Source organism: Centroberyx affinis, unplaced genomic scaffold (assembly GCF_046629955.1).
Source record: "Centroberyx affinis isolate AG114_WGS23_722 - 3 ecotype Tasmania unplaced genomic scaffold, CSIRO-AGI_Caff_v1 ptg003805l_1, whole genome shotgun sequence".
NCBI lineage: Eukaryota > Metazoa > Chordata > Actinopteri > Beryciformes > Berycidae > Centroberyx > Centroberyx affinis.
In genome coordinates, this window is record NW_027281670.1 from 159,343 (window position 1) to 182,403 (window position 23,061).

Here is a 23,061-nt window from a genome sequence, read left to right on the forward strand (position 1 = left end):
AGTTTGACCGGGTTTATTGTATTGAAGGCCAAGTTGAAGTTGATGAATAGGATGCGGGCGTAGGTGTTGGGTGACTCTAAGTGTTGTAGTGTGTGATGGAGAGCTAAGTTAACAGCATCCTCAACAGACCTGTTGAGGATGTTGGAAGGTGTCGGTTAGAACAGTAGATAAAGGTGTTCTACTGCACACTGAAAAGCTTGACCCTATCCATTATTTTATATATAGATCTTCAATATTTCTTTAAAGCAACAAGCACATTTCAGCAAATGATGAGGTCAGATTTGTATTTCATCTTTGCATGTATACTAAATATAGACTTATCAGTGTTCTCTTGCACTTTGCTCCATTAGAGCAGCCAGTACTTTATGTATAATTTGTGAGCAGAAGGGTGGAGTAGGTATTAGCACGGCTGTCCTTCAACCAGGGGGGGTTTGGGTTTGAGTCCCATGTGACAGCAAGCATCCGCTCTGCTGAAGTATCCTTGAGCAAGACACTGAATCCGTACCAGCTCCAGCGGTGCTGTTCTGTGTTTAGCTGACCCAATAAAGCTGTGGTGACTAGACACATTGATTGTCATCAGTGAGGGAACAGAACATTGGAAAAACATTGCCTCTCTTTCTCTCTCATAGACATGTACACACACACACACACACACACACACACACACAGACTCTCTCTCTCTCTCTCTCTCTCTCTCTCTCTCTCTCTCTCTCTCTCTCTCTCTTTCTCTCTCAATCTACAATTTCTCTAGAAAGTTCCTGCAGCAAGACCATCATCGCAAACTAATACAACAAATTAATGCTGACACATAACACCATCACATTGGAAAAGTACCTTGGTCTGTTTTGCATCAATTCATATCGAGTGGGACGCAGTAGAGGTGAATAGTGACTACATATTTCTCCCATGCAGCCATGCAGCACTCATCACTGTGGGCCAAATACTCAGGCATGGCAGCTGCCAACACAGCTAGCTTGAGGGTGGCGGTGGTAATGGACTGTAGAAAGGCCTGCATCGACCTCCCTGTGCCACACATCCATTCGCACATGCACACAAGAACTCGGGCACACACACACACACACACACACTCACACACACACACACACAATGCCCTGAGGAAGGGTCAGACTCAGCTAAGCTTGATTCATTATAGCCATTCTCACTGCAGTCACCCCCTATCGCAGTCCAAATGAATACATCGACTGGCTTTAATGACAATTTAACCTGGCACACAGCCACAAAGCAAAAGGGACTAAGAGAGAAATGGGTGAGAGGATTGTGTGAAAAGCTAAATACAGAGCTCCTATAATCATGGAAAATGGATTGAAAACCTGTAAAAGACATGGGGTTTAAACTTAAGAAACTTTGAAAACATCTTAAAATTGATACACGTCATAAACCTGATGGAAATGTCATGGGACATTTCATAATCTTTTCATTTTCAATCAGTCAGCTGTTTAATGTTAAGTATAGACTTAGTTATAACTTTGAGGGAATAACAACGCAAGTTACAAATTCCCTGATTAAAGAGCTCTTCCCAAACACAACCTAAGACATTTAAATCACCAATTCAACAATAAATGGATAACTGGAACATAGATGCTGACAAACGCTGTTAATGGAAACTGTGCTATGCGTCATGGGTTAGTTTTGATGACGGTACAATGTAAATTGTACCGTTAAACAGATGAGGGGGTGCATTCCCTATAGTTTAAGGAAGCCATAGAAATAGTGTGAGATTTTATGTTGTATACTAGTGCTGTCACAGATATCAGCATCTAGGTCAACATGGAGTGAACTGACTGAGATGATCTGCTTGTTCAATGTGCAGAAGTCTTAATGTTTATGGTATATTTTCTCTTTGTTTTAATCTGTTTTTATGTCCATTGTTACACAAACTGTAGATCACTTTGTGATGGACCTAATGATGAACCCGGTGGCTTGATTTGACTCATTAGACTGACTTTCCAAGAACCAAGAAAAGGACCAAGAAACAGTCACAAGAGTATAGATGAGTTCTCTAATTGTAAGTAAACCTCAAATAAAAATGAAAGGTGAAGTTGTGGATAGAACCAATGCTGCGGTTTTCCAAATTTTGCCTCTGGGGGCAAAATTTGTATTCCCTTCTACTCTTATAGAAACCCACAAGATGACATCCATTTGCCTCCTTGCAGGTAATTCTGAAGACACGGCAAATACTTCAATAGTTCAAGGCAGTTCAAGCTGCTGCCTCATAAATGTGTGAGCAGTCGGAGTCATGTGGTACATGAAGGCATGCTTCAATGCCATGAGGACCATTGCATTGTAGTCTGAGTGGAACGGTAGCACTCTACAGCCATGGCACATTTACTATAAATGCATGCATGCCCATGGCTACTAGACATAGAAACTGTTATGTAACTGGCCTTATTTATATCAGCTCCAGTGGAGTCCCATTGATGGGCTGGCAACCCCTAACAGTTGGCTGCAGCCCAGCTTCCCATATGCACCTGCTCATACATGTCACCTTTCCATCAGCAGACGCACCTAAAGTCCATTGATGATGGTCTGCCTGGCAATGTGGTAAAAATAGAGTTTCATTCAAAATGAAATACAGCTGGTAACTTAATTCCTTGGTTGACACAAATATAACACTTACAGAAACTGGGTACTCTATATTTTTGACTGAATGATGAATTCCAGGCAAAGATTTTCTTGCAGAATGGATATATTGTTTTGGAAATGATCTCCTCATACATACAGTTGAGATACTGTACCTCCCTGGCTAAATGCAGGGCAGTTTATTTTCTCTATGAAGTACTATATCAGTAGGGCAAACATTGACCTACAAGAGATCCAAACAATTGTGTGGTTTGTGGGTAGACAATGTTTTCAGGCCACTTGCTGAAACAGTTGGGTAGGGTGACTTGACATTTAGGCTTGAGACAAATAGATCAGGAAGTAAGAAGCATTGGCACGGTCCTCCAAGCCTCCCTCTCTTCTTCTCTTCCAAAACAAAAAGGACACATGTTGACCTCACAGTAGTAAAAGTAATTAAGTGTGAGGAAACCTGATTCTTAACTATCATGCAGTACTTTGCCAAGAGATATATACAGAAACTTAAGTACACTGTCAACAGCTACTTAGGTATTGCATGTCGCAACCTACTTAAAGCTTAATTAACCTGCTTAATGTCATCACTGCAGTGTACAGCGTCTTCTGTCACTAATAAGGCCCAAACACCATATTAACACAAGACTTATTGGCTTATATTTGTAATTGTCTGTAAAGCATATAATATCTGGTTTGAAAATTGCTACACAAATGAAGTTGTTGCATAGCAATTACAGGAGAACACTCATCTGAAACCTTGCCCTTGAAAAGTTTTCCATTCCCTCTCGCTCTAGGTCAGTGAAACGCCGGCTTTCTTTTATTAGCACTTCATTAAAATTCATTAATTGCTTCCTTTCTCCTGGGCGCAGCCGGAATCAAAACTGGAACTGATAAAAATGAGACGAAGAGCAACTGTCCTGTGCTCCAGATACACAACCTCCGATGACAGGCTGCTGGAAACACACATCCTCACCCACCCATCCATCCCCGTGTTGCACAGAACAGACAACAAGCACATAGAGGCAGAGGCAGCAGAGCAACTTAAAGAAGTAGACGTAAATTTTATTTACTTGTTCTGTACATAAAGGGTCCATACCAGCACGGGTGTTAACCATGGGAAATATTAACACATGTAAATGGTATAAGAAAATAAAAGGCACAATTTTTCCATTCTTAAGTAAAAGACAACAGAGGCTTTCCTAGAATATGAGAAAAGAGCACAGTAATACTGTTAATGCCTTTACAAAACAAATCTGAAGCATGATGAAAGCAAGTTCACCTCAAGAAAGAAATAATCAGGGTGTATTGCTTAATTAGTAGGTTTGATGAAGGTTGACAAGGAAAACCCATACTGGTTTGATTTCACAGACCAGGCGGCATTAAAATAAGTCAAACTTTTTATTTAATAAGGAAATAAGAAATGACATAAAGCAGCATTTGGCCGGGAAGAACCACCACCCTGGCCAAGAGGTCATGCACAGAGGCAACCAGCAGGCATTTTTCCCTTTTGAAAAAGTCACCTTCGGTCAAAGTTCTTTTATTCAATAACAATTTATTTAAACAAAAATGCTTGATTCAACAGCTGACTACAAAAACAATACGACTGAAAGTTGCACAATGATATTACTCTACTGAGTGAAAGGCTGAGCAGGGATTTAAAGGGAAAGCACTAAAGGGGAGAGACACAACAGAGAGGGCAAAGTGGGGGTTCATCTTTACAGCAGAAATCTAGGGGTCAGCACTGTTCGCACAACTGTTTAATCCTCAGCTCCTACTGATCAAACGGTGGAATTGATTCCAGCCTGGTACGAGCAAAGAAGCTTTCCGCTACTCCATTAAGGTCTGCTTGCATAAAAAAGACTGACAGGCAAACAATTTGCACAGACCCAATATTTCAGGAATAGGGTCGGCTGAAATTCTAAACAGACAGGTTCAACATCACATTAAAAACATAAGGTTAGGGAGGGGACTGCATGTGCTAAAAGTTGCATTTCTCTTACTCTCTGAAAAAGGCATTGATGGGATCTCATTGGCTTGCTGAGACATTTTCCCCTCCTCCCCTGACCTATACCAGTGGACGCAGGAGGCGCCCACGTCAATGAAAAGCCCTTAGCCCTCGTGCCGCGTGGGCACTTCGTTTTTTAGCTAGCAGCGCTAATCAGATGCTTGTGGCAAGTGCTGGTTGGAGCTACTGCTGTTTTGCTATTTGACTTTTGAAAACCTGTTCAAAGCTTGACACTGCTGCAAAAAAGTTGAAATATTTGATTCTTCTAGTGCTTGGCGCTCTGGGCACTAAAATCCTGCTAATCTCTAAGCGCTGTCCTTTCAATTGAAAATGGTGTGGAAAAACAAGCCAGAACTGTAAAGAGAGGCACCTTACCCCTCTACCATACATCTGCTCCATGTCACGAATAAAAAAAAAACCCAACAACTTCAATCTGTACTGCTGATCATATGGCACAAATAATAAAACGAGATGAAATCACATATGGCTGTTTCACATGTTGTCTTGAGAAAAGATAAATAAGGGAACTCTTGTCAGCCAGAATTGTGTCAGGCTGGAGAATGGATGGGCTCTATAATGTCAATTCCAAGATAGATCCTCCTCCAAAGCCTCCCCCTTTTCTCCTGCTTCCTCCTCTGGCTCCAGTCTCTTTCTGTCAGTCATGACACACACACATCATACACACATATCAAAAACCTGTCAACCTGAATAACTCGTGGCCAAGAAATCTGTGTGTACGTGTGTGCTTGTGGTGATGGTTAAGGTACAACAGTGACTTGATTGTTTGGAGAAATAACATTTGACTAGCTGGTTAGCTCCTCAATGCCTCAGTGCTCTCCTAAGTCCGTAGGGAAATTGCTTTTCCCTATTTCATACAAATATCCTCACATCGACAACACAAACACACACCAATGCTTTCAAAATCCCAAAGAATTCAAAATGTAACAAATATTTGGAAAAATAAAATAAAAAATAGATCAGTTGTGATGTAATGTGGTAAATATCCATGGTGAATGCACACGCACACACGCATGCACACACACTCGCATACACACACACACACACGCACACAAACACAGGGATGCCCAATGATCTGGAAATGAAAAGGACACTAAGGCAAATAACACTGCCCAGCCTAGAACCAAGACGTGGGATTGGGAGCTGGGGGTCGGGGGGGGGGAGTGGGGTCAGGTTTTAGTTGGGGACCAAAGTCCAAAGCTGTAAACAGTCAGAAAGCCTCGCAACGGTTGGCAACAATAGAGGGGTCGGTATCATGGCACAGCCCCAAGCAGGCAAGCACGTAACCATGGTGACACTGGCGGGGAGGGTGGAGACAGCCAGCGGATTTGGGTGTAGGTCGATACTGGGGAGAGGGTTCAGTCGAACTCTTAGGTCAGTCACTCTCATCTGGGTTCTGGGGGTCCATTATTTTGACATGGGTGAACGGGAAGAGACCGCTCCGTCCGTTCACCTCTCCCTCCCACTGACCGCTGATGTTCATTCGCGTCACCTTGACGATGTCACCGACCTGAGGAGACAAGGACAGGGGCAGAGTCACAAAAAGAGCCTGCCTTGTTCACAATACAATTAAGTGCGTACCTACAAACACAAACAAACATACAAATTGATGATACATATGATGAACAGACAGTGGCTGGCAAGCATGGGACGATATGCTTACCTGACTGATTTTTCTGCCCCACGACACGTATTGTCACATTTTTATATTGCGATATACTGAATTTCGATTAACCCATCCCTAGTGCCTGGACAATATGACCCTATCAAGGCCATATCAATTTAAAGCAGAAGTTTATTCTTCACAACAAATATCGCAATGTGAAACGACAGCGGGTCTACTATAGTTACACACACACACACATGCCATTTTGGTGGTCAGTTTTAACCAAAGTGCCTTGCAGTGTGATGAGAGCGTAGGAGGCTTGGGTGGCCACAGTGTGAATGGAAGTGCTAACTCTGGCACTGTTAGTACCCTATTCAGCTCACTGAGTCACATGACGACCTTTGGTAGTGATACCAGCCCAGGTTTCAGTTGTAAAACAATACTACATCATAGAAATCTGAATAAAATAATCGATAACCCACAACACCTAAAGTTGCAATTAGAATTCAAATGCCATAATTAAACAAGTCGACTTTCTTTTTTTCTCCACCTCAAAGCCATTGATAATTCTTCTGAGGAAAGTAGAAAAATTGTTTCCTGTAGGCCATATTTTGCTGACAAATAACTTTGCCTCTTCTTGTTTGTTAATAAAAAAAAAACAAAACAGCACGCTAGTACAAATGGTGCACATGATAATGATTGATCACCTGGTGCATCATTTTCTGTAGTCAATATGATGTAAAACACGAAAAAGACACAGCATGGATTCAGGAAACACCAGTACAGTACAGTTTCTCATTGTGGTACTTTTTACAAGTACCAGTTCTTTGTGCTACACCTAAGTCTACAACTAAATAAAATGTAGGGTTCTATATTAATCTGAACTCAATATCTCCCCCCTTCACACTTTTGTACATTTCCAAAAGTGTTCAAACTGGGAATGTATCAGTTTTCCATACTTTTAGGATCTTCACTGGTACCTTGAATTAAAAGAGCAGTGATCAGTCTTCAATAAGCTTCTTTGCATCCGGATTTTCTTTGCTGTTGTTCCATTGTAAACCAGTTACGGTAAATGACAATCTTGGTGTTAAGGTTAAAGATCTCAAGTGTTCTATAATGCTGGCATGAATTTACCAATACACAGGATATTGCAAGAAGAGGCGCTGTGGTTGAGTGTTTATTCAGTGAACACTTCTCAACATAGATGTTTCACTGAATTGGGCTCATAGCACCGATCAGACCGATACTCACCTATACCAACAATGGATCTGTGAGCTTATTGATAGTATTCCCATGATGTCACATGCATTTCCTACCAACATGGTGCTTTACAATATATGCAGCTCTTTGGCTATAGCTGTCCTTTGATTATAATCATCTGTTGATTTATTACAATAACCTATTATTTTCCTACCAAGATGGCCTTGTGGTGATGAAACAGAATACTATGCACACATCTCACACAATTGCCATGACATTATAATACAGACTTTCTAAAATACAAGTCATGTGTCAGATCTCCACCTGTGTTTTACACTGTGGTTTTAACAGATGACAGAGGAGCACAGAGTTTACGCTCAGATGATCTGTGACATTGTGCGTGACCCCAATCAGCTTGAGCCATATGCTCCTTATCAGGCTTAGAGGAGAAAAGTCGCCATATTCAAGAACATGACTAAAACCTGAATGTGGAGGACACACTATTTGTCGCTTAAAGTTCACGAATGAAGCTTCAAGGACATTCAGGCATAGACATTATCTGAGATGATAATCCTTTGCCCCATTCCGGAAAGGCAAGAATGCCATTTAGTCATATAACGCTTCCCTGGATAAGGCCTGTCAAAGAAGCATGATGAACTCAAATTACATTACTATCACTTTTAGATTAGGTAAAAGAGTGTCAAAGGTGAGGGGAGGGGATTAAGCAATAAAGCTGCTTCCATTGCCCATTTTTCCATCTTTACATTTTTATAAAGCATGTTATATTGTTCCAGTGTTACCGTTTTAGTGTTAACAGGCATAATACTTGAGATACAGAAGAGATTTGCTGTTATGTACACAGACTACTAAAGTGTACTGCTAAAATCCTTGACAATAATCACTCCATCCCACAGCGCTAGTACTGCTCAACCTTTGTGCAATTAAAATTACAAGAAAAACAAATGGATTATATTTACTGTTAGGAAGCAAAATTTTAAATACACCGTAGTATTAAGTGTTGGCCCCATCACCCCCGACTCAAAATAACCATACTTTACTAATAATGAAAACCCATAGGGGGGATTACAATTAGACTCGTCCCATACAGTGAAATCAAAGAATGACTTAAGACATAGCCTAAATGTCAAACCTCCAAACACTGAGGAGATAACCTGATTTCACTTGTTGGCGGCTGCCCGTTTCAGAAGTGAATAAATAATGACTCGAAGCTTCTGCTTCCTGAACCCAAGAGGCCCCAAAATAGCCGCTACAAAACTGTAGGGTTTCTGCTGTAGGCCATGACCTACTCTGAGCCAATGACAGAGACAAATAGCAGAGACAAGATGAGACAGAGGGAAAGTTGTGAATGTTTTCACACAAAATGAAAAGAATCAGGGGGCAAACAAAAATGTCACATGGAACAGTACCTTTAATGCTAGTTTCTTTCTAGTGGCTAATGTCCTGGGTTTCTATTGGCTTCATTCTCTGGGTTAAAGTAATTTGCACAAAGTCAATAGGATTAATATTTGCTAAAAAGTCAATAGTTCTATAGAGCCCAGTGTTACTAAGAAGTCTGTCTTTTGTGCTCAGTCTTCAGGCTGGTCTCAATCTAGTTTTACAGTAAGTAGTGTAGGATGTTGTCATATTTATTTATAGCTACTTTCCTGTATCTGTTGTATGAAACCTTTGCAAAAAAAAAAAAAAAAAATAGAAAATGCCTCAGGAGCATAGACCAGTCTCTTTTAGTCCTCAGATCACGACAGGTCTCTGCAGGCAAACACAAATACCACCACGTTCCAAAAGGTAGCCAAAAGTTTCAATAATAAGTGATACTGAACGACAACTACAAGCACTGAGATAAGCTCATGTGAAAATAATTTTCTAAAACCTTTGACACCTGGTCAGAGTGGGTGTAGACTGTAGATGCAAAACTGGTGTGAGTTGTGTGTACAAAAGGAGGGGGAAGTCCTAATGAACTTTGGTGCCCACCGTTTGTGAGAAACACAAATGCACTGGGGCTTACAGTAAGTGAGAGAGATGTGGTTGGGTTTGGGTTTCTTCGGTCTTCTTGTTCTTAGGCTGCAGCTAATCAACAGGCCGGGGAAGAGGGGTGGGACGAAGGACGGTGGCATCCCCAGTTGCAAGACATGAACAGTATACCTGCCCACTGCCCTAGTTAGATCTGAACAAATCACCTCTCACTATTAAGTGTGTGCGTGCGTGTGTGTGTGTGTGTCTGTGGGAGGGTAACTTCATTTCAATATATCACAGCCTGACATAGATTATGGATGAATTACTTGTCCTTACATACAGTGAGGGCAGTGTGTCCAGTGGAATCTAATGGTGACCAGGGGCGATATGCTCCTTCACCGCACACATGTTGGGCCGTTTTACACATCTCCCATTAAAAGGTATTACAGTTACTGTTTACAAATACCGTAATAAACACATTCAAGTTTGGAGAAAATTGTAGAATTTTAAGTTTCACTTTCATTTTCACAAGGGGAGGCCCTGTGGGATTGGGTGCAATGCTACTGGTCTGTGAATCTCACTAACAGTTGTACAGCCAGCTCTCTATAATGTGATGTGACTTGGACAAACTTAAGATTAAAATAAAAAAACTAAAAAAAAAAATTAAAAAAAAAGAAATACTGGATGGGAACAAATCTTCCTGGGCGGGCCACCCAGTTAAAAGCTTAAATGGGAAACACTGCAAGTAGTTTAAACTCAAAAGTTTATGCAGGCTATCTAATTCTGTGCATGCATGCATCATGACAGGAAACACCCTACGGATGTTTGTAATGTTTGTATCTATACTCTAGTCTTTCAGACGACCATCGGCCTACGCCACCTGCAATGACAATAGCAGGTTCTTGTATGCACTTGTATGCACACAGACACACGTCTGACCCACTTTATGACAGGTGGGGGGAAAAAAGTTTGATGATCTGTAGCCACTGAAAAACAAATTAAACTGGCTTAGTGCTAGTTTCAAGCTCGCCACGTGAAGCTGACCAACGTAAAAAGTATCAAACCCAAGTATGTCACTTGCACATTCATAATTTCTAACATCTAGGCTAAACTGATGAAATCACAAATGAAAAAAAAAAAAAAAAAAAAATCAAAAAGATCCATGGCAACCTGCTTAGGCATACACATTGCACGCTACAATTAAAAACCATCCTTGCATTCAGAAAAGGTCCTGATGTATTTTTCACATGGAATTCTTACACCTGATCAATCAACAACATGCCTACAAAAGAACTTCCAATACAGCTATGCAATATAATAAAATGTAAATGAATCACCCATATACAAAGGAAATATCCCTCCACAATTTGACAGACTACTAACAAGCTGCAACTCTGTCATAAACTAAACAGCCCAAATACCACAGAGATGGGTCCAGGCCTATCCATGACTTGCAGTGACGTCAGCGTTCTGTTGACATCGCAATATTGACTCTCAGAAAAGCGTTCCATTAAAACCACAGAATATACAACAAGCAACCATGAACAAGCAAACATAGTGTCAACTCAGAGTTGACAACTGTAATAACATTGGTCATAAAATGTATTATCCAGGTTGACAAAAAAAGACGAAATGCTTGCTGCAAAGGTAATAAGTTTAACTGGGTAGCCACTGATCTCTCCTAATAACCGCTAGCCAACATTCATATCTCTCTTTTGTTAGAGGTTAAATGGGTCAATTTCTCCCCTCCATTTCAACAGTTATTACAACTGAAGGCAAAACATATGACAGACATGATAGTGAAGTAACCAACAACAATGGCAACAGGCGGTCTCAAGCACTACACACACAACAGTTGGTCCATTTTGAGGATTTGGAAAGTGACCTGAAATATGGCAAATGCTACGAAGATAGCTGCATCTATTGAACAGTAGAGGTAACTGCCACAGAGGTAAGTGAATGAGCATCCAAAATGAATGGAAGTAAAGAACATTGTCCCTAAAATATGCCTTCCTTATGGACAAACCAACATACAGAATCTCTCCACCTAGTGGCGACCATAAACATTAAAGGCCAATAAAATACCAAATCACTCAATTAAGCAGCCAGTTGTTGGCAGAGAAGTGATAAAAAATAGTTTTTGCAAGCAACTGTTAAATCCCAGTTTTTATTATCACCTCCTTTTCTGTTGAAAATAAGACTACAATATTTCCTGGTGACAAAATGTACTAAAAAATGAATTGCACATTCGTTCTGCCTACGAGAGACTCTGTGACCCGCAGATTTGTTTGAAGGAAAAACAAGATCAGTTCTGTTTGCATGTGATGAGCCACTGTGGCAATGTTGTGAATTCATACACGTGAAAACAAATATCACTAGATATCGGCTAAAATAAATGAAGCAAGAAGTCAAAAGAAAAAAAAGCTGTGTCCTTGAATTTCAATCAACTGATTGATTTAATATGATCGGACAGTGGGGAATGTCTCAGGCCAATGTACGCAGTTAATGTGTCCAACATTTGGATGTGGTTTGTAGGCATGTCACAGAAATGGTTAGCTTTTATCTGACAAACCATCCAGTGAATAACCTAAAAGTATCCTCTTATTGATTTAAAACTTGGAGCCTGCAATAACTGTCATGGGAGAATCACGCCAACTCTAATGTTTGACCACACTCAGGATGGCCTATGGTAACAGGGCTGGAAAAGCTTTGCCATTTTTCAGTCTAGTAATCAATTCAACCCCACCGTTGTGTATTTTTGTCAATATTAGAGTCCTGACCATGAGGCCAGTAAATAAATGAAGCCATATATTGGCTTAATTTATTATGCCTAATATTCAATGGAATTGAATATTAGGCTTAATGGGCTTTCCGACAGCAAATCTTTACAATATGCTCCACATGGGGCAGCAATTTTGTTCTAGTGTAGGGAGAAGTTCTTCTCATCAGTATTGATATTTCTAACCCTATCTCTAACCCTTAAACTGTTATTGCTAGTCTGGTCGATTCACCCTATAAATATCAACCTTTTTCTTGTTGAAAGGGAATGGCACGTAGCGTATCTGCTGCTCCATCTGAAAATCCCGTAATGCTACATATAAGAGGAGAAGTGCTGAAAACTCTAAGTAATAGATGAAGGTTAAAGTAAATAAATAATTACTAAGAAAAAAAATCTGTAATTTTTCGGAGCAAGTAGAAATGGCTTAGGGAGCAATGGATTTGACCTGAAAAGTAGACTCTGAAACCTGCGAAAACACCAGGTAGACGGCAAGACTAAATGAATCTGCTGTACACGCATAAGACACTGTTAACCTGACTAATGAGTAATCTCTGGGCCTCTCTCTACCTCAATTTCACATTACAGCTGGTGAGAAATCAACAGTAAACAGACTTGTGTGTTCATTTATACAGTAAAACCACTGAGCTAAGGTGAGGCTCTTGCAGCACTGTTTGATGCCCAATTGGCACGTTGTCCATCAACTGCAGTAATCTCACTGCTCCTGTGAGGCTGCTGCTGTCCTTTATTGGTAATCCTTGGGATGACTTCAACAAATAGCACTGGGGAGTCTGGAGCTCAGAGGACGTGAGCATTTTTACCACCGCAAAAGCTGACTACTTTACATTTCCCCTTGAATGATCATCATGGACCGATTAATGGAATCTGAACTGCAGTCGGTTGCTGGAAAGATGTTCTAGAGAAAATTAAGGTGATTTATCCTTCTTACTGGATAGAGGTGGGCAATATGGACAAAATCTCAAAATATTTTCACGAGTCACAACATGCAGCACGACATTTTTCCATTTTGCTTCTCCAAATTACAGAAGACACTAGGTTGCAAGTTGCTGAAAAATATATATAATTTTTTTTTATTTTTTTTTTTATAAAATTCAAGTTTATTAAACACATATAAAAGAATAATGTAACCAAGACCAGGCAATCACGATAAGTCAAAGTCAGTTTTTAGAGGTAAACAAGCACTGCACAGCTTCAAGTCGTGAATGAATAGTAAAATGAACAGTAAAACTCAAACTGCGAGTATGACCAGACCATAAATTCCCTATGGCGAAACACTGTGGTTGCATCTTTAAGTTGACATGATATTTTATCGTAGTATTACAAGTACAGTTGAATTCACCTGAAAGTCCCAGTGTGGTATATACAACCCATTAATGTGAACATGCAACCATGTGAACAAAACTAAAGTGAAGCTGTAGAAGCAGGCAGCTCCAATGGGAAAGAAAGAGGGAAACCTTACATAGAGCATCTTTGGAAAAGCGTAGCGTAAATTCCCATTTGTTGGATCCTTCATGTATGATATTTTCAACAGCACTTGAAGGCAACTATTTGACTATTCTCAAAGATGCACTCAAATGAGATGTTGAACCATGCAATTTGGGGTTTCCATGTTAGGAGAGTTACACACTGACTTGGCTGCAAGGTTGGGTGAAAGCAGTAAATGTAAGAAGGCAATAGCAAAAGCTATGAATGGAAATTCAAGCTTGGATTGTAGTCTACTATATCAGGATGCCTCCTGTGAAGGCAAATTGTGACAAAATTGCAACTGATGACAATTTGAAAGGGTAATAAGGTAAAAGGGTGATATGGGGGTAATAATAACAAGATTGTTACTACACCATAGCACACAATGACGCAATATATCCACGGGGGGTTGATAGGTTTGTTAATCAATACCAATGACTAAACGATTGCTTCGCCAGGTGTTGAGATTTCAACAACTCACTTTCTGCCCTGTACTCTCTCCACAAAAACAAAAACTTGCCACCCATTGAAATTTCAAGACACTCCCATTTGCATTTTCAACTGCTCAACAGTCGAAGACAGTGCTAGGAGCCTGCAAAGTAGCACATTACCTGATGTTTCTGCTGGTTCTCTGCTCTAGTTCCCTAGCTCATTTGTCTCTGTTGTGAAAATGTGACTATTATTGGTGTCAATTATAGTCACATAATTCAAGTGCTGGGGACTGTGCCAGAGACTTGTGTAGAAGCAGATAAGTTCTATTGAAGCTGTCGCAATTCCTACTGGTCACTGATATCACCTGATAAAGGTCATAGATTACTTAAGTTTACTTTGGATATTGCCTGGAAATCTTTGATACCAATACCGCTAACTTGAATTAGATGTTGATAGCAAATTATACTTTTGTTGTTGACTCCAAGGATTTGAACTTCTTTTTTTGTGTGGTGGGGTTTAAAAAGACTGGATTAATTTGCTTCTGCAAATGGATACATCCAATTATTTACTCAGAAAATACTTATTTATATGGCCTACCAATTTCCATCTCTTTGTATAATGATTTAGTAAATGGGGCAATGACAAATTTGCAACAAGGTTTGTATTTGGTGAATCAGCTGAAATGCTTGTGAAGACATACTTAGGTCAAACAAAAAAAAACACTGAGTTCAGGACTGCACAATTAGTAATGGCTGAAATAAGAATTTAAATCATTTTGCTTAATACTTGGGAATTTCACATTACATCACATGACGCAAGAACAAACTTGCTAGATTTCTGCACGCCAGTTGGAAAATCCCACTTTGCAGCGTTACAGCCAGAGTGAGAGGATGTTGTGAATGCGAGAGGAGTGGAGGAGAAAAACAAGCCAACTTAAGCCAGTTTCACACATAGAACCCGTGCCAGTGGTTTCCCCCATTCACACTATTAGCTACTATCTGTAAAATGTCCGTGTAGAATGTGTTCACATGTGACTTGATGGTCCCGGCTAGGTGAGGCGAGGTCATATGTCACTTATTGGTTGAGAAAAATGGCAGATGAGGAGCTGCTGCTGCTGGGTACCAAGTTTCTCCTATTATTAATGTATACCACATATTAATGTATACCACAAGACCCTCGCCGTGCGCAAGTAGAATGAAATACGGCACCCCAGCATCACTTTTGATTGGTTTGCTCGTGAAAGCACATTATGCAAGACTGTCATATCTTTTTGCGTGCCTGGGAATCTTACAGCTTTTGATCACACTAGCGCTGCAAATGAAGATTTGTGGGATTTTTTAAGAGATAATTTTTTTTGGGCATTTCCCATTTGGGCATATACAGTTCAAAGTAGAGAGAGACATGAAAGATAGGAAGAGGAGAGAGGATGACTGGTGACAAGGGTGCTGGGCCGGATTCAAACCCAGGATGTTGCGTCTACACGGTAGCCGCCTTGGACCACTGAGCTACCAGGACGCCCCTCCTGGGAATTTCACTACGTCTTGAGGGAGGAGATTGGCATATTCAATTTTCTGGAATATAAACTCTGACTCCCATTCACACAAAACCTGGACACAAACTATTTTCAGGAGATTTCTTTCAGGGTCTTTGAAGAAATTATTGCCACTGACAAGGACAGTACATGAAGTGTAACAACCAGAGATGTTAACTCAAATGTTTATGACATCACAAACTGCAACATTAACGAGAATTGCAATATGACATTTTTCCATGTCGTGCAGCCCAGAATGTGAGGTAAATGGATCAAACAAATTCACTGTTACAGCTCCTCTATTAATACAGACTTATCTTTGGGATTTTGCCTTGTAGATTTACCAAATGGAAACTTAATGTACAGGAGAGGGGGAGAGAGAGTATAGGAGAGGGGGAGAGAAAGAAAGAACAAAAGAAAGTCAGAATTACAATTAAGAGAAGAAAAGAAGTGAAATTCCACTTTACAATACCTCTAGAGCCAGAGCCGTTTTGTCGTAGGCACACGGCACTCGTTTCTGGATGGCCTTGGCCATGACGGGGCCGTTCTGCATGGACGGTAGAGGGGTGATCACTGCTCCGGGGGTGCCAGGGGGCAGCGGCGAAGGTGTCTGGGGCTGGGCGTAGGCGTGGACGTGGGCGTGGGCGGGCTCGGGGATCCCGTAGCTGTTGGAGTTGCGGGAGCCGTGGGCAGGCTGGCCGGGATGGGGGGAAGGTCGCACCAGCTTCTCCACGTAGGGCACTGGGATCATCCCAACGCGTCCCTCTTTGCTCTTGGCGCTCCACCACTGCTCCTCCGGCTTCTCCAGGATGATGAGGATCTCCCCCTTCTTGAAAGGAAGGTCCTCTGCGTCGCTGCCAGTGAAGTCATACAGAGTCCGCACGTACTCCAGGTTCTCATCTGGGCCGCCCATGGGCTGGATGGGACCGGTCACTGTGCTTGGGTACCTGGGGAGCAGATAACACAGTAATGAAGCAGGGAAGAGAACCTACGGTGGTAATTATAAAATGTAGGCTATAGGCTTATTAAGATTCAAATGCAGGGACTAACAAAATCAGGGACACGTTTCCCATAAGCATCTAGGATATTTTTTGTCCAGTGGCTAAAGATGACAAAGCTGCTCTTAGGACTAAAGCTCTATTTTACATTTGTGTGAAAACATGTGTGGTGATTCACACGTGCCTTTACTAGGAGCACTAGCCTAAGATAGCTTATTAATGTAGTGTGTACTAGCAGAGCAATTTTGAACATAGCTTATGCTAAGAAATCTTCATCCAGCCACATGAAAAAGCCACATTTTTAAAAATGATGTAAACAATACAGTCTAAGATGCAAGGCACGATCAGAGCCTCACAGGTCAGCAAAGATGACCTTTTCATCCCCTGGCTAAAGCAGCTGGTATACAGCAAAAAATAACATTAACCAGCTCTTTAGATTCCTAGAATGAAATAAGAGCATGACCTAGAAATGATGGTTGGGTACCTGCAAACGTGGCTGATAGAGTACACAAACTTACAAGCCACATCTTAAATTTACCAGAATTTGGCTGGTGGTTGTTCAATTTTCCACCATGGTGTCTCTGCCACCATACTGCCTGTCTGAAAACGTAAAAACAGCGAGCTAGATGTGTGTTGAAAGTGCTGCTCTTTCAACCTTTTTCAAATTTGGGCCACTTGATTGAAGGCTTAAGAGTACACGATCGCAGAAGTGCTGCTGGCACTGCAGCCTGATTGAAATGTAGGTTAGTTTTGATAAATATAGATAACCTAGATTATTCAGTCTGTGATAGTAATGTGTGTGGATAAGTCAGAGCAGATGGTTTATGTTTTATCGTCTCGTGTAACTTTGTTCTTCTGACCGGGTGCGTTGGGTGGGTTTCTTACCTGGGGGCTGGCTCTATCAGTGTAGTCGTATCCAGGTAGTGGATTTTGTAGAACTCCAGGAGGGCAGGAAGGTGCTCAAACTCCTGGTCGCCTATCTTGAACCTCTTGCTCGGCAACGAGTTGATGATATAGTGAGACACTTTGGAGTTCTCCGATACTGACAGCACGTAGTCGCCGGGGCAAGTCGACGAGTCTCGAACCAGAAACATGCCGTGTCTCTGTCCTTGTAATCTATTCTGTGCCTCTTGTCGCGACACGGGTCCGAAATACCAGGCGGACCGATCAGATGAATCAAACCGTGCAGTTGACATTTTGTTTTGTTCAAAAATAAATTAACAACAGCCTAGAAATAAGAAAAACAAATTACAAAACAGACTAGACAATAAATTAAAGCGTCTGTGAGTAGCTGGGCTTGGCCAATCGCAACAAATTGGTGGGTTTTGAAGATGCAGGGCAGGGCATTCGTCGCCCTGCGAGGTTTTCGAGTGATTTCTACCCAAATGCTGCAGGCTCCGGAGACCTCCAATAAAAAAAAGACACAACCTGACGTTTCAGAGACAGACTGCGACTGGCTTGATCCAACTTTGGAGCATAATGTGGTTCCTCTGTTTAGTACTCAATGGCAAAGTGATTGTTTGAGCAGCCCAAAAACAAAAACTTGGAAGAGAGACACACACCGAAGGGAGGCCAAAGCAACAAATGATCAATGAAGCTTCCCCTTTTCGTTCCTTCTTCCGAAAAAAAGTAACTAGCTTCTCTTAAAACAATTTATACGTCCTCCAGTCACTGTCAGTTTTGAAAAACGGAAAAGGTGGCCTCAGTGTCTCATCAGATGAATCCTCATATCGATAAAATGTTGCCAATAGGCGCGGGTCGGAAACGAAATTGTTACTTTGTATCGTCTTGATCTCGCAGTAAGGCACACGTCATGGAAATGCGTTTTTGAATCCCCTTTCTCGAGTCGGAGCAGACTTTTGAGGCAGTACAGCAAAAAAATGGCGGCCCGCAACACGTCTTCACACAAAAAATGAATTCACAACAGCGACTTGTCTCCTGCGCGTGCATTTGAAGAGCTGCTACGAAATTATACGGCGGCTCTCCCGCGCATTACTATCGGCTCGTGCGGAATCCAAGCTCACCGAATCTGTATTTTATACTTTCCCTTGTTTCTGTTCGGCCCCCCTCTCCGGAGCCACTAGAAGTGCGAGTACGAGACCGAAAAATGGCGACGGGAGGGCAGGTCTGCGCGCTCCCGCTTTCTATCTGCACGTCACTGACGCCCGGAGGGGAGGGGAGGAGGGAGGGGGGAGAGAGAGAGGGTGGGCGGATGGCGGGGACAGCTAAGTGTCAATCATGTTTCCGGCACAGACAGATAATATTTACAGCGGGACAAACCATGGAAGCAGTGGTGAGCACCATGAGTCAAAGCAACCACCAACATACGTAAAAAAAAAACAAAAAAAACATTACACATTCAAAAAAGCAGCATTCATGTACGTTTTCTCCCTTTCATTCACATCACTTTTGATATTATCTAAAATACGTATGCCAGCCTAGAAAGATGGGTGAACTATTCCACTGTGAAGAGGTGAATTGAGGTTTACCCTCCACTACATCCCCACATCCCTGGATGAAAGAGATAGAGTTTTAGGCATCTATCCATAGCCTACCATTCATTTTCTTTATTTTGTCTTTAAGGTGACAAAATAAACGACACAGAAAAGTTTGGGCTTGTGGTCCATATATTGCCAAGATCAATGGTCCAGTGGGGTCCGGCGACGACCTGGACAGAATGAAGAATAGTTTAATTTCACTATTATTGCTCTCCCTTGAAGCGATACCAGTGAGAAAGTGTATAAGGATCACTGTTGTGATTCATTCTCCTAACTGATGTTATCTCCCCACCTGCAGTGTAGACACAATTTCACACCAAGTCATATCTGACAACAAAAATCTACTCAGACTTAGACACAGACTTACTGAATACAGGTCCATGCTCTAATGTGGATCTATTTAAGATACGATTGTCTTTGTAGCCCTATTATGTGTTTCAGTACGGTGTGTTTTTGTAAGCAGACTAATTACTGGCTCTCCACCAATATCACCAAGAAAAATTCCTGTACAATTGTTTTCAGTAGGCCTTATTCAAAAAGCAAAGCTAAACCCTGGGATTCCATTATTCTGACTGGAATTATATTGATGGGTTTCTAATCATTAATGATCTGAACTGTAGTTTGTAAGCTATACCTACCGGTTCGGAAGTAGGCCTATAGTTGTTCAGTCAACAGCTATTTCAGGCCTCCAGTGAATAGGCTTTACATATTTCCCTATTTTCAATTCCTGTTGATCTCCAACTTCCCCTCTATTCAATCTCATAATAAGTATTATCTGGCACAGAGCTGTGACACATAAATTTGGACCTCCACAACTTACCCAACCCACAGCACAATGTACTGAAAGGGGCAGGGTGAATTTAAATGCAGAGGACGGTGCCTCCCAAGTAGCCTCGACGAACAATAACACAAATGAGAGAGAGCATGTTAGAAAACACCAACTGAGCATGACGAGCGGCCCGATGTGGCAGGGCAACTTCTGCTCATTGATGAAAGTAAAAGATATAAAAAGGTAGTTCTGTTCCTCTGGTTATTGAGGTTTCAGTGACCGTGCCTCATGGGGCTGCAGCTGGCACATAGCAGCTCTCATCACTGCAACACTGTCTGAATGTTAATAGATTTGCACCCACTGGGTCTTAATGGCTAACGCCTGCCAATTCCCACATTTCCACAAAGGCTCAGTGATGCAACAAATTGGATGAAAACAATCAGGGTTTCTTCCTCCTCAGACATGGTTGTAGAAAATTCTGCTCATATGTAGGGCTATGTATCGTTTACAAGCACAAAGCAGAAACCATACAACACCTTTGGTTTTACCATACATTCTGGCATAGGCTTAATTACTTCAAAATGACAACAGCTGGATCATTAATATGGATTTTTCACGTCTTGTCTCTCTTAAGAGTTTGTGAGTGAAAGCGACCAATGCAGATAATTGGGTCATATTATCATCCCAAATTGGAGGCCCATATGCCATAATAAGTAGGAAAATAAACATTGAGCCCTATTCCTGCAAGATTTTGGAAAGGAGGCTTTATGCAAAATACAATCAAGCTAGGCTATGACATCTCTGTGTGTGACCTGCCATCAAATGTTCATAGACTTTCATAGAATCCCATGGCGGATACTCTCTGTGAACAGTTTCTTCAGAAATAACACCCTCTAGTGGGTGAGGGTGAGCAACAATGTCTAAGTTTTTTGTTTTTTTTTAACCTTTATTTAAGCATAACAGGCAAATTGCAACAGCCTGTGGAAGTAGTTGCAAGGGGATTGTGGTACAAACCTTCAGACATGGGAGCTGTCCAGCACAGCCGGAGCCTTGAGCCACTTCCACTGGAGCAGAAACTAAGTGTGTTGCTCAAGGATACCATGACAGTTCCTGCCAAGGGAGATGAGGCTATCTTGCTCAGTCCTCCCCAGACTTTCCCAGATGCTTCTGGGAGCCAACCGGTGTCTCTCAGTCACAATAATTCTTCTTTAACCATTAGGCTATCACTGCCGCATTTAGATTTTTCCTTATTTCAACTGGGTAATATGGAGGGAAAATCATTGTGGTTAACTGTGTTCAAAGCTCAAAGCTCTCGTGAATCGCAATGATTAATTAATTTCCATTTAAAACCTTCTTCTTTTATTGGTTGTAATAGTATTTATTGCAGTAAAGTTTATTGTACATTATATTTTATAACCATGTCTATTCAAAATCAACAGTGCTGGCAAAGGTCATGATCTTAACTGTTCATTAGAATTTATTTTGTATTTTTCAATGGGAAAACGAACAGGGATTTCCTCAAATATGAACCTGACCAGGAAAGGCTGTAGATGTCACCTTCCTTCTATAGGTTTAGGGTGAGGTCATGGGTGCCTAAATTAGACAAATTCTGCCTCAGGGTCCTCAGGATGGCAGGATGGGGTTTACACAGGTGCCTGCTTACTCAGTGTTGGGCAAGCTCAAAGATAGCCCATTTGGACTAATAACCACAACATTAATTACCTGTTCCATACCTTAATTATGTGCAGCATATGAGAAGAAGGAGAAGAAGAAACCTACTGAATTAGCAGCCGAGGCTGTATAGTGAGGCTGGGGCTCCAGCCTGTGGATGCTGGGTAATGTGGATTTGTAGCCACATCCAGTACCAGTTTATTCATTTGATTCATGGTTCGGGCTTCTGAACCAGCTGAGGAGGGCAGGCAGTGGCTCCAGCTGTAAAGAAAAGACACCAGTTGGGGTCCAAAGTATGGAAGTCCATCTCATGACAAAGATAGGAGTTTTTGCATCATATGATGACAGAGCCATGGCAGCAGAATTGGATAGTCATACATCGTCCATACAAAGCTCCTGGTATAATTGTTTTACCAGAACGGGAACACATGGCATGCATGTAGTGAGGGTTTACAAAACATTTTTTAAACAACTTGTAAAATGTATAAAATTCATTGGATATCCTTTGAAATACAGGGTAACAGGGTTGACATGATTGTTACCATCAGTTAAACTGAAATACGGTATGTAATAATCTAGAATAAGGATTTTGAATGTAGTGTTGGTAAACGTTTTAACAAATTATATTGAAATATGCCAGAGGGACTTAAAATGTACAGATTTGGAAGAATGACTCTGATACAGTTCAGTTTCTGAGCTGCAAAGTGGGCTGTTTCAAGCTAGGAAGTCCAGCCATCCCTTTACCTAATGATTATTGGTGCAATTCGGCTTCCAAACCACTCAACGATTTCCAAACCATTGAGTGGGCTGTTTCAATTATTAGCCTGGCTGTTGGTACAGTGTGGCCTCTGAACTGCTGACAGGCCGTTTCAAGCCTGCAGGGTCAGCCATCCCATTAATCTATTGCTGAGATTGATGGCAAAGTCAGACTTATTGCGCAAGATGTTGTGGGATAGAGGTAGGGATAGAGTGTAGATGCAATCTCAGAGTAGTGTAGGATTAGTGTAGATGAGTATAGGAGAGCTGGTTTTGAGAGGTGTGGTTCTGGGACAGTAGAATTTACTGTTGAGCCTTCTGAACGTGTCGTGGGGTGAATTTAACAAAATATCTGTGGTGAGAGGTGCCACTCTGTAACCTCAATGACATGCCACTCTACGTTCTTCTAACATCCAAGCCTGATTTCTGCATAAACTGCACAAGGGCTAGTTACATCAGATCCTATGTTTTGGTAAATGCACATGAGTATTAAGTTGTAAGCTTAGACTAAATTGTAATGGAGGCTTGTGCGATGTGGATCAGTAAAAGTCTCTACACCGATGTCACTGAGATATTTTCCTGTACATTTAGCGATTAAAGCAATTTTGATTCTGATTAGATTATTCTGCCTAAAGGTTACAGAGTGGAGTATGCTGGCTGGGCCAACAGCATGCAGCGCGTTGCCAGCCCCACCTGGCTGCCTGCAGTTCTTAACCTGCCCCAAGTTGTTGCACAAGTTTTGATTCATGTTGT

At 41.5% G+C, this 23,061-nt stretch overlaps 1 protein-coding gene across 1 annotated transcript; it reads right to left on the minus strand.

Moving 5' to 3' along the window:
• Positions 1-3,646: 3,646 nt before the first annotated feature.
• On the minus strand, positions 3,647-18,717 carry crkl (v-crk avian sarcoma virus CT10 oncogene homolog-like). The gene is made up of 3 exons (XM_071541170.1): positions 17,500-18,717; positions 16,089-16,563; positions 3,647-6,125 (listed from the first exon to the last, which is right to left on the minus strand). The coding sequence occupies exons 1-3, from the start codon at positions 17,808-17,810 to the stop codon at positions 5,991-5,993; spliced, it is 921 nt and encodes a 306-aa protein (XP_071397271.1). The 5' UTR covers positions 17,811-18,717; the 3' UTR covers positions 3,647-5,990.
• Between the last annotated feature and the right edge of the window lie 4,344 nt (positions 18,718-23,061).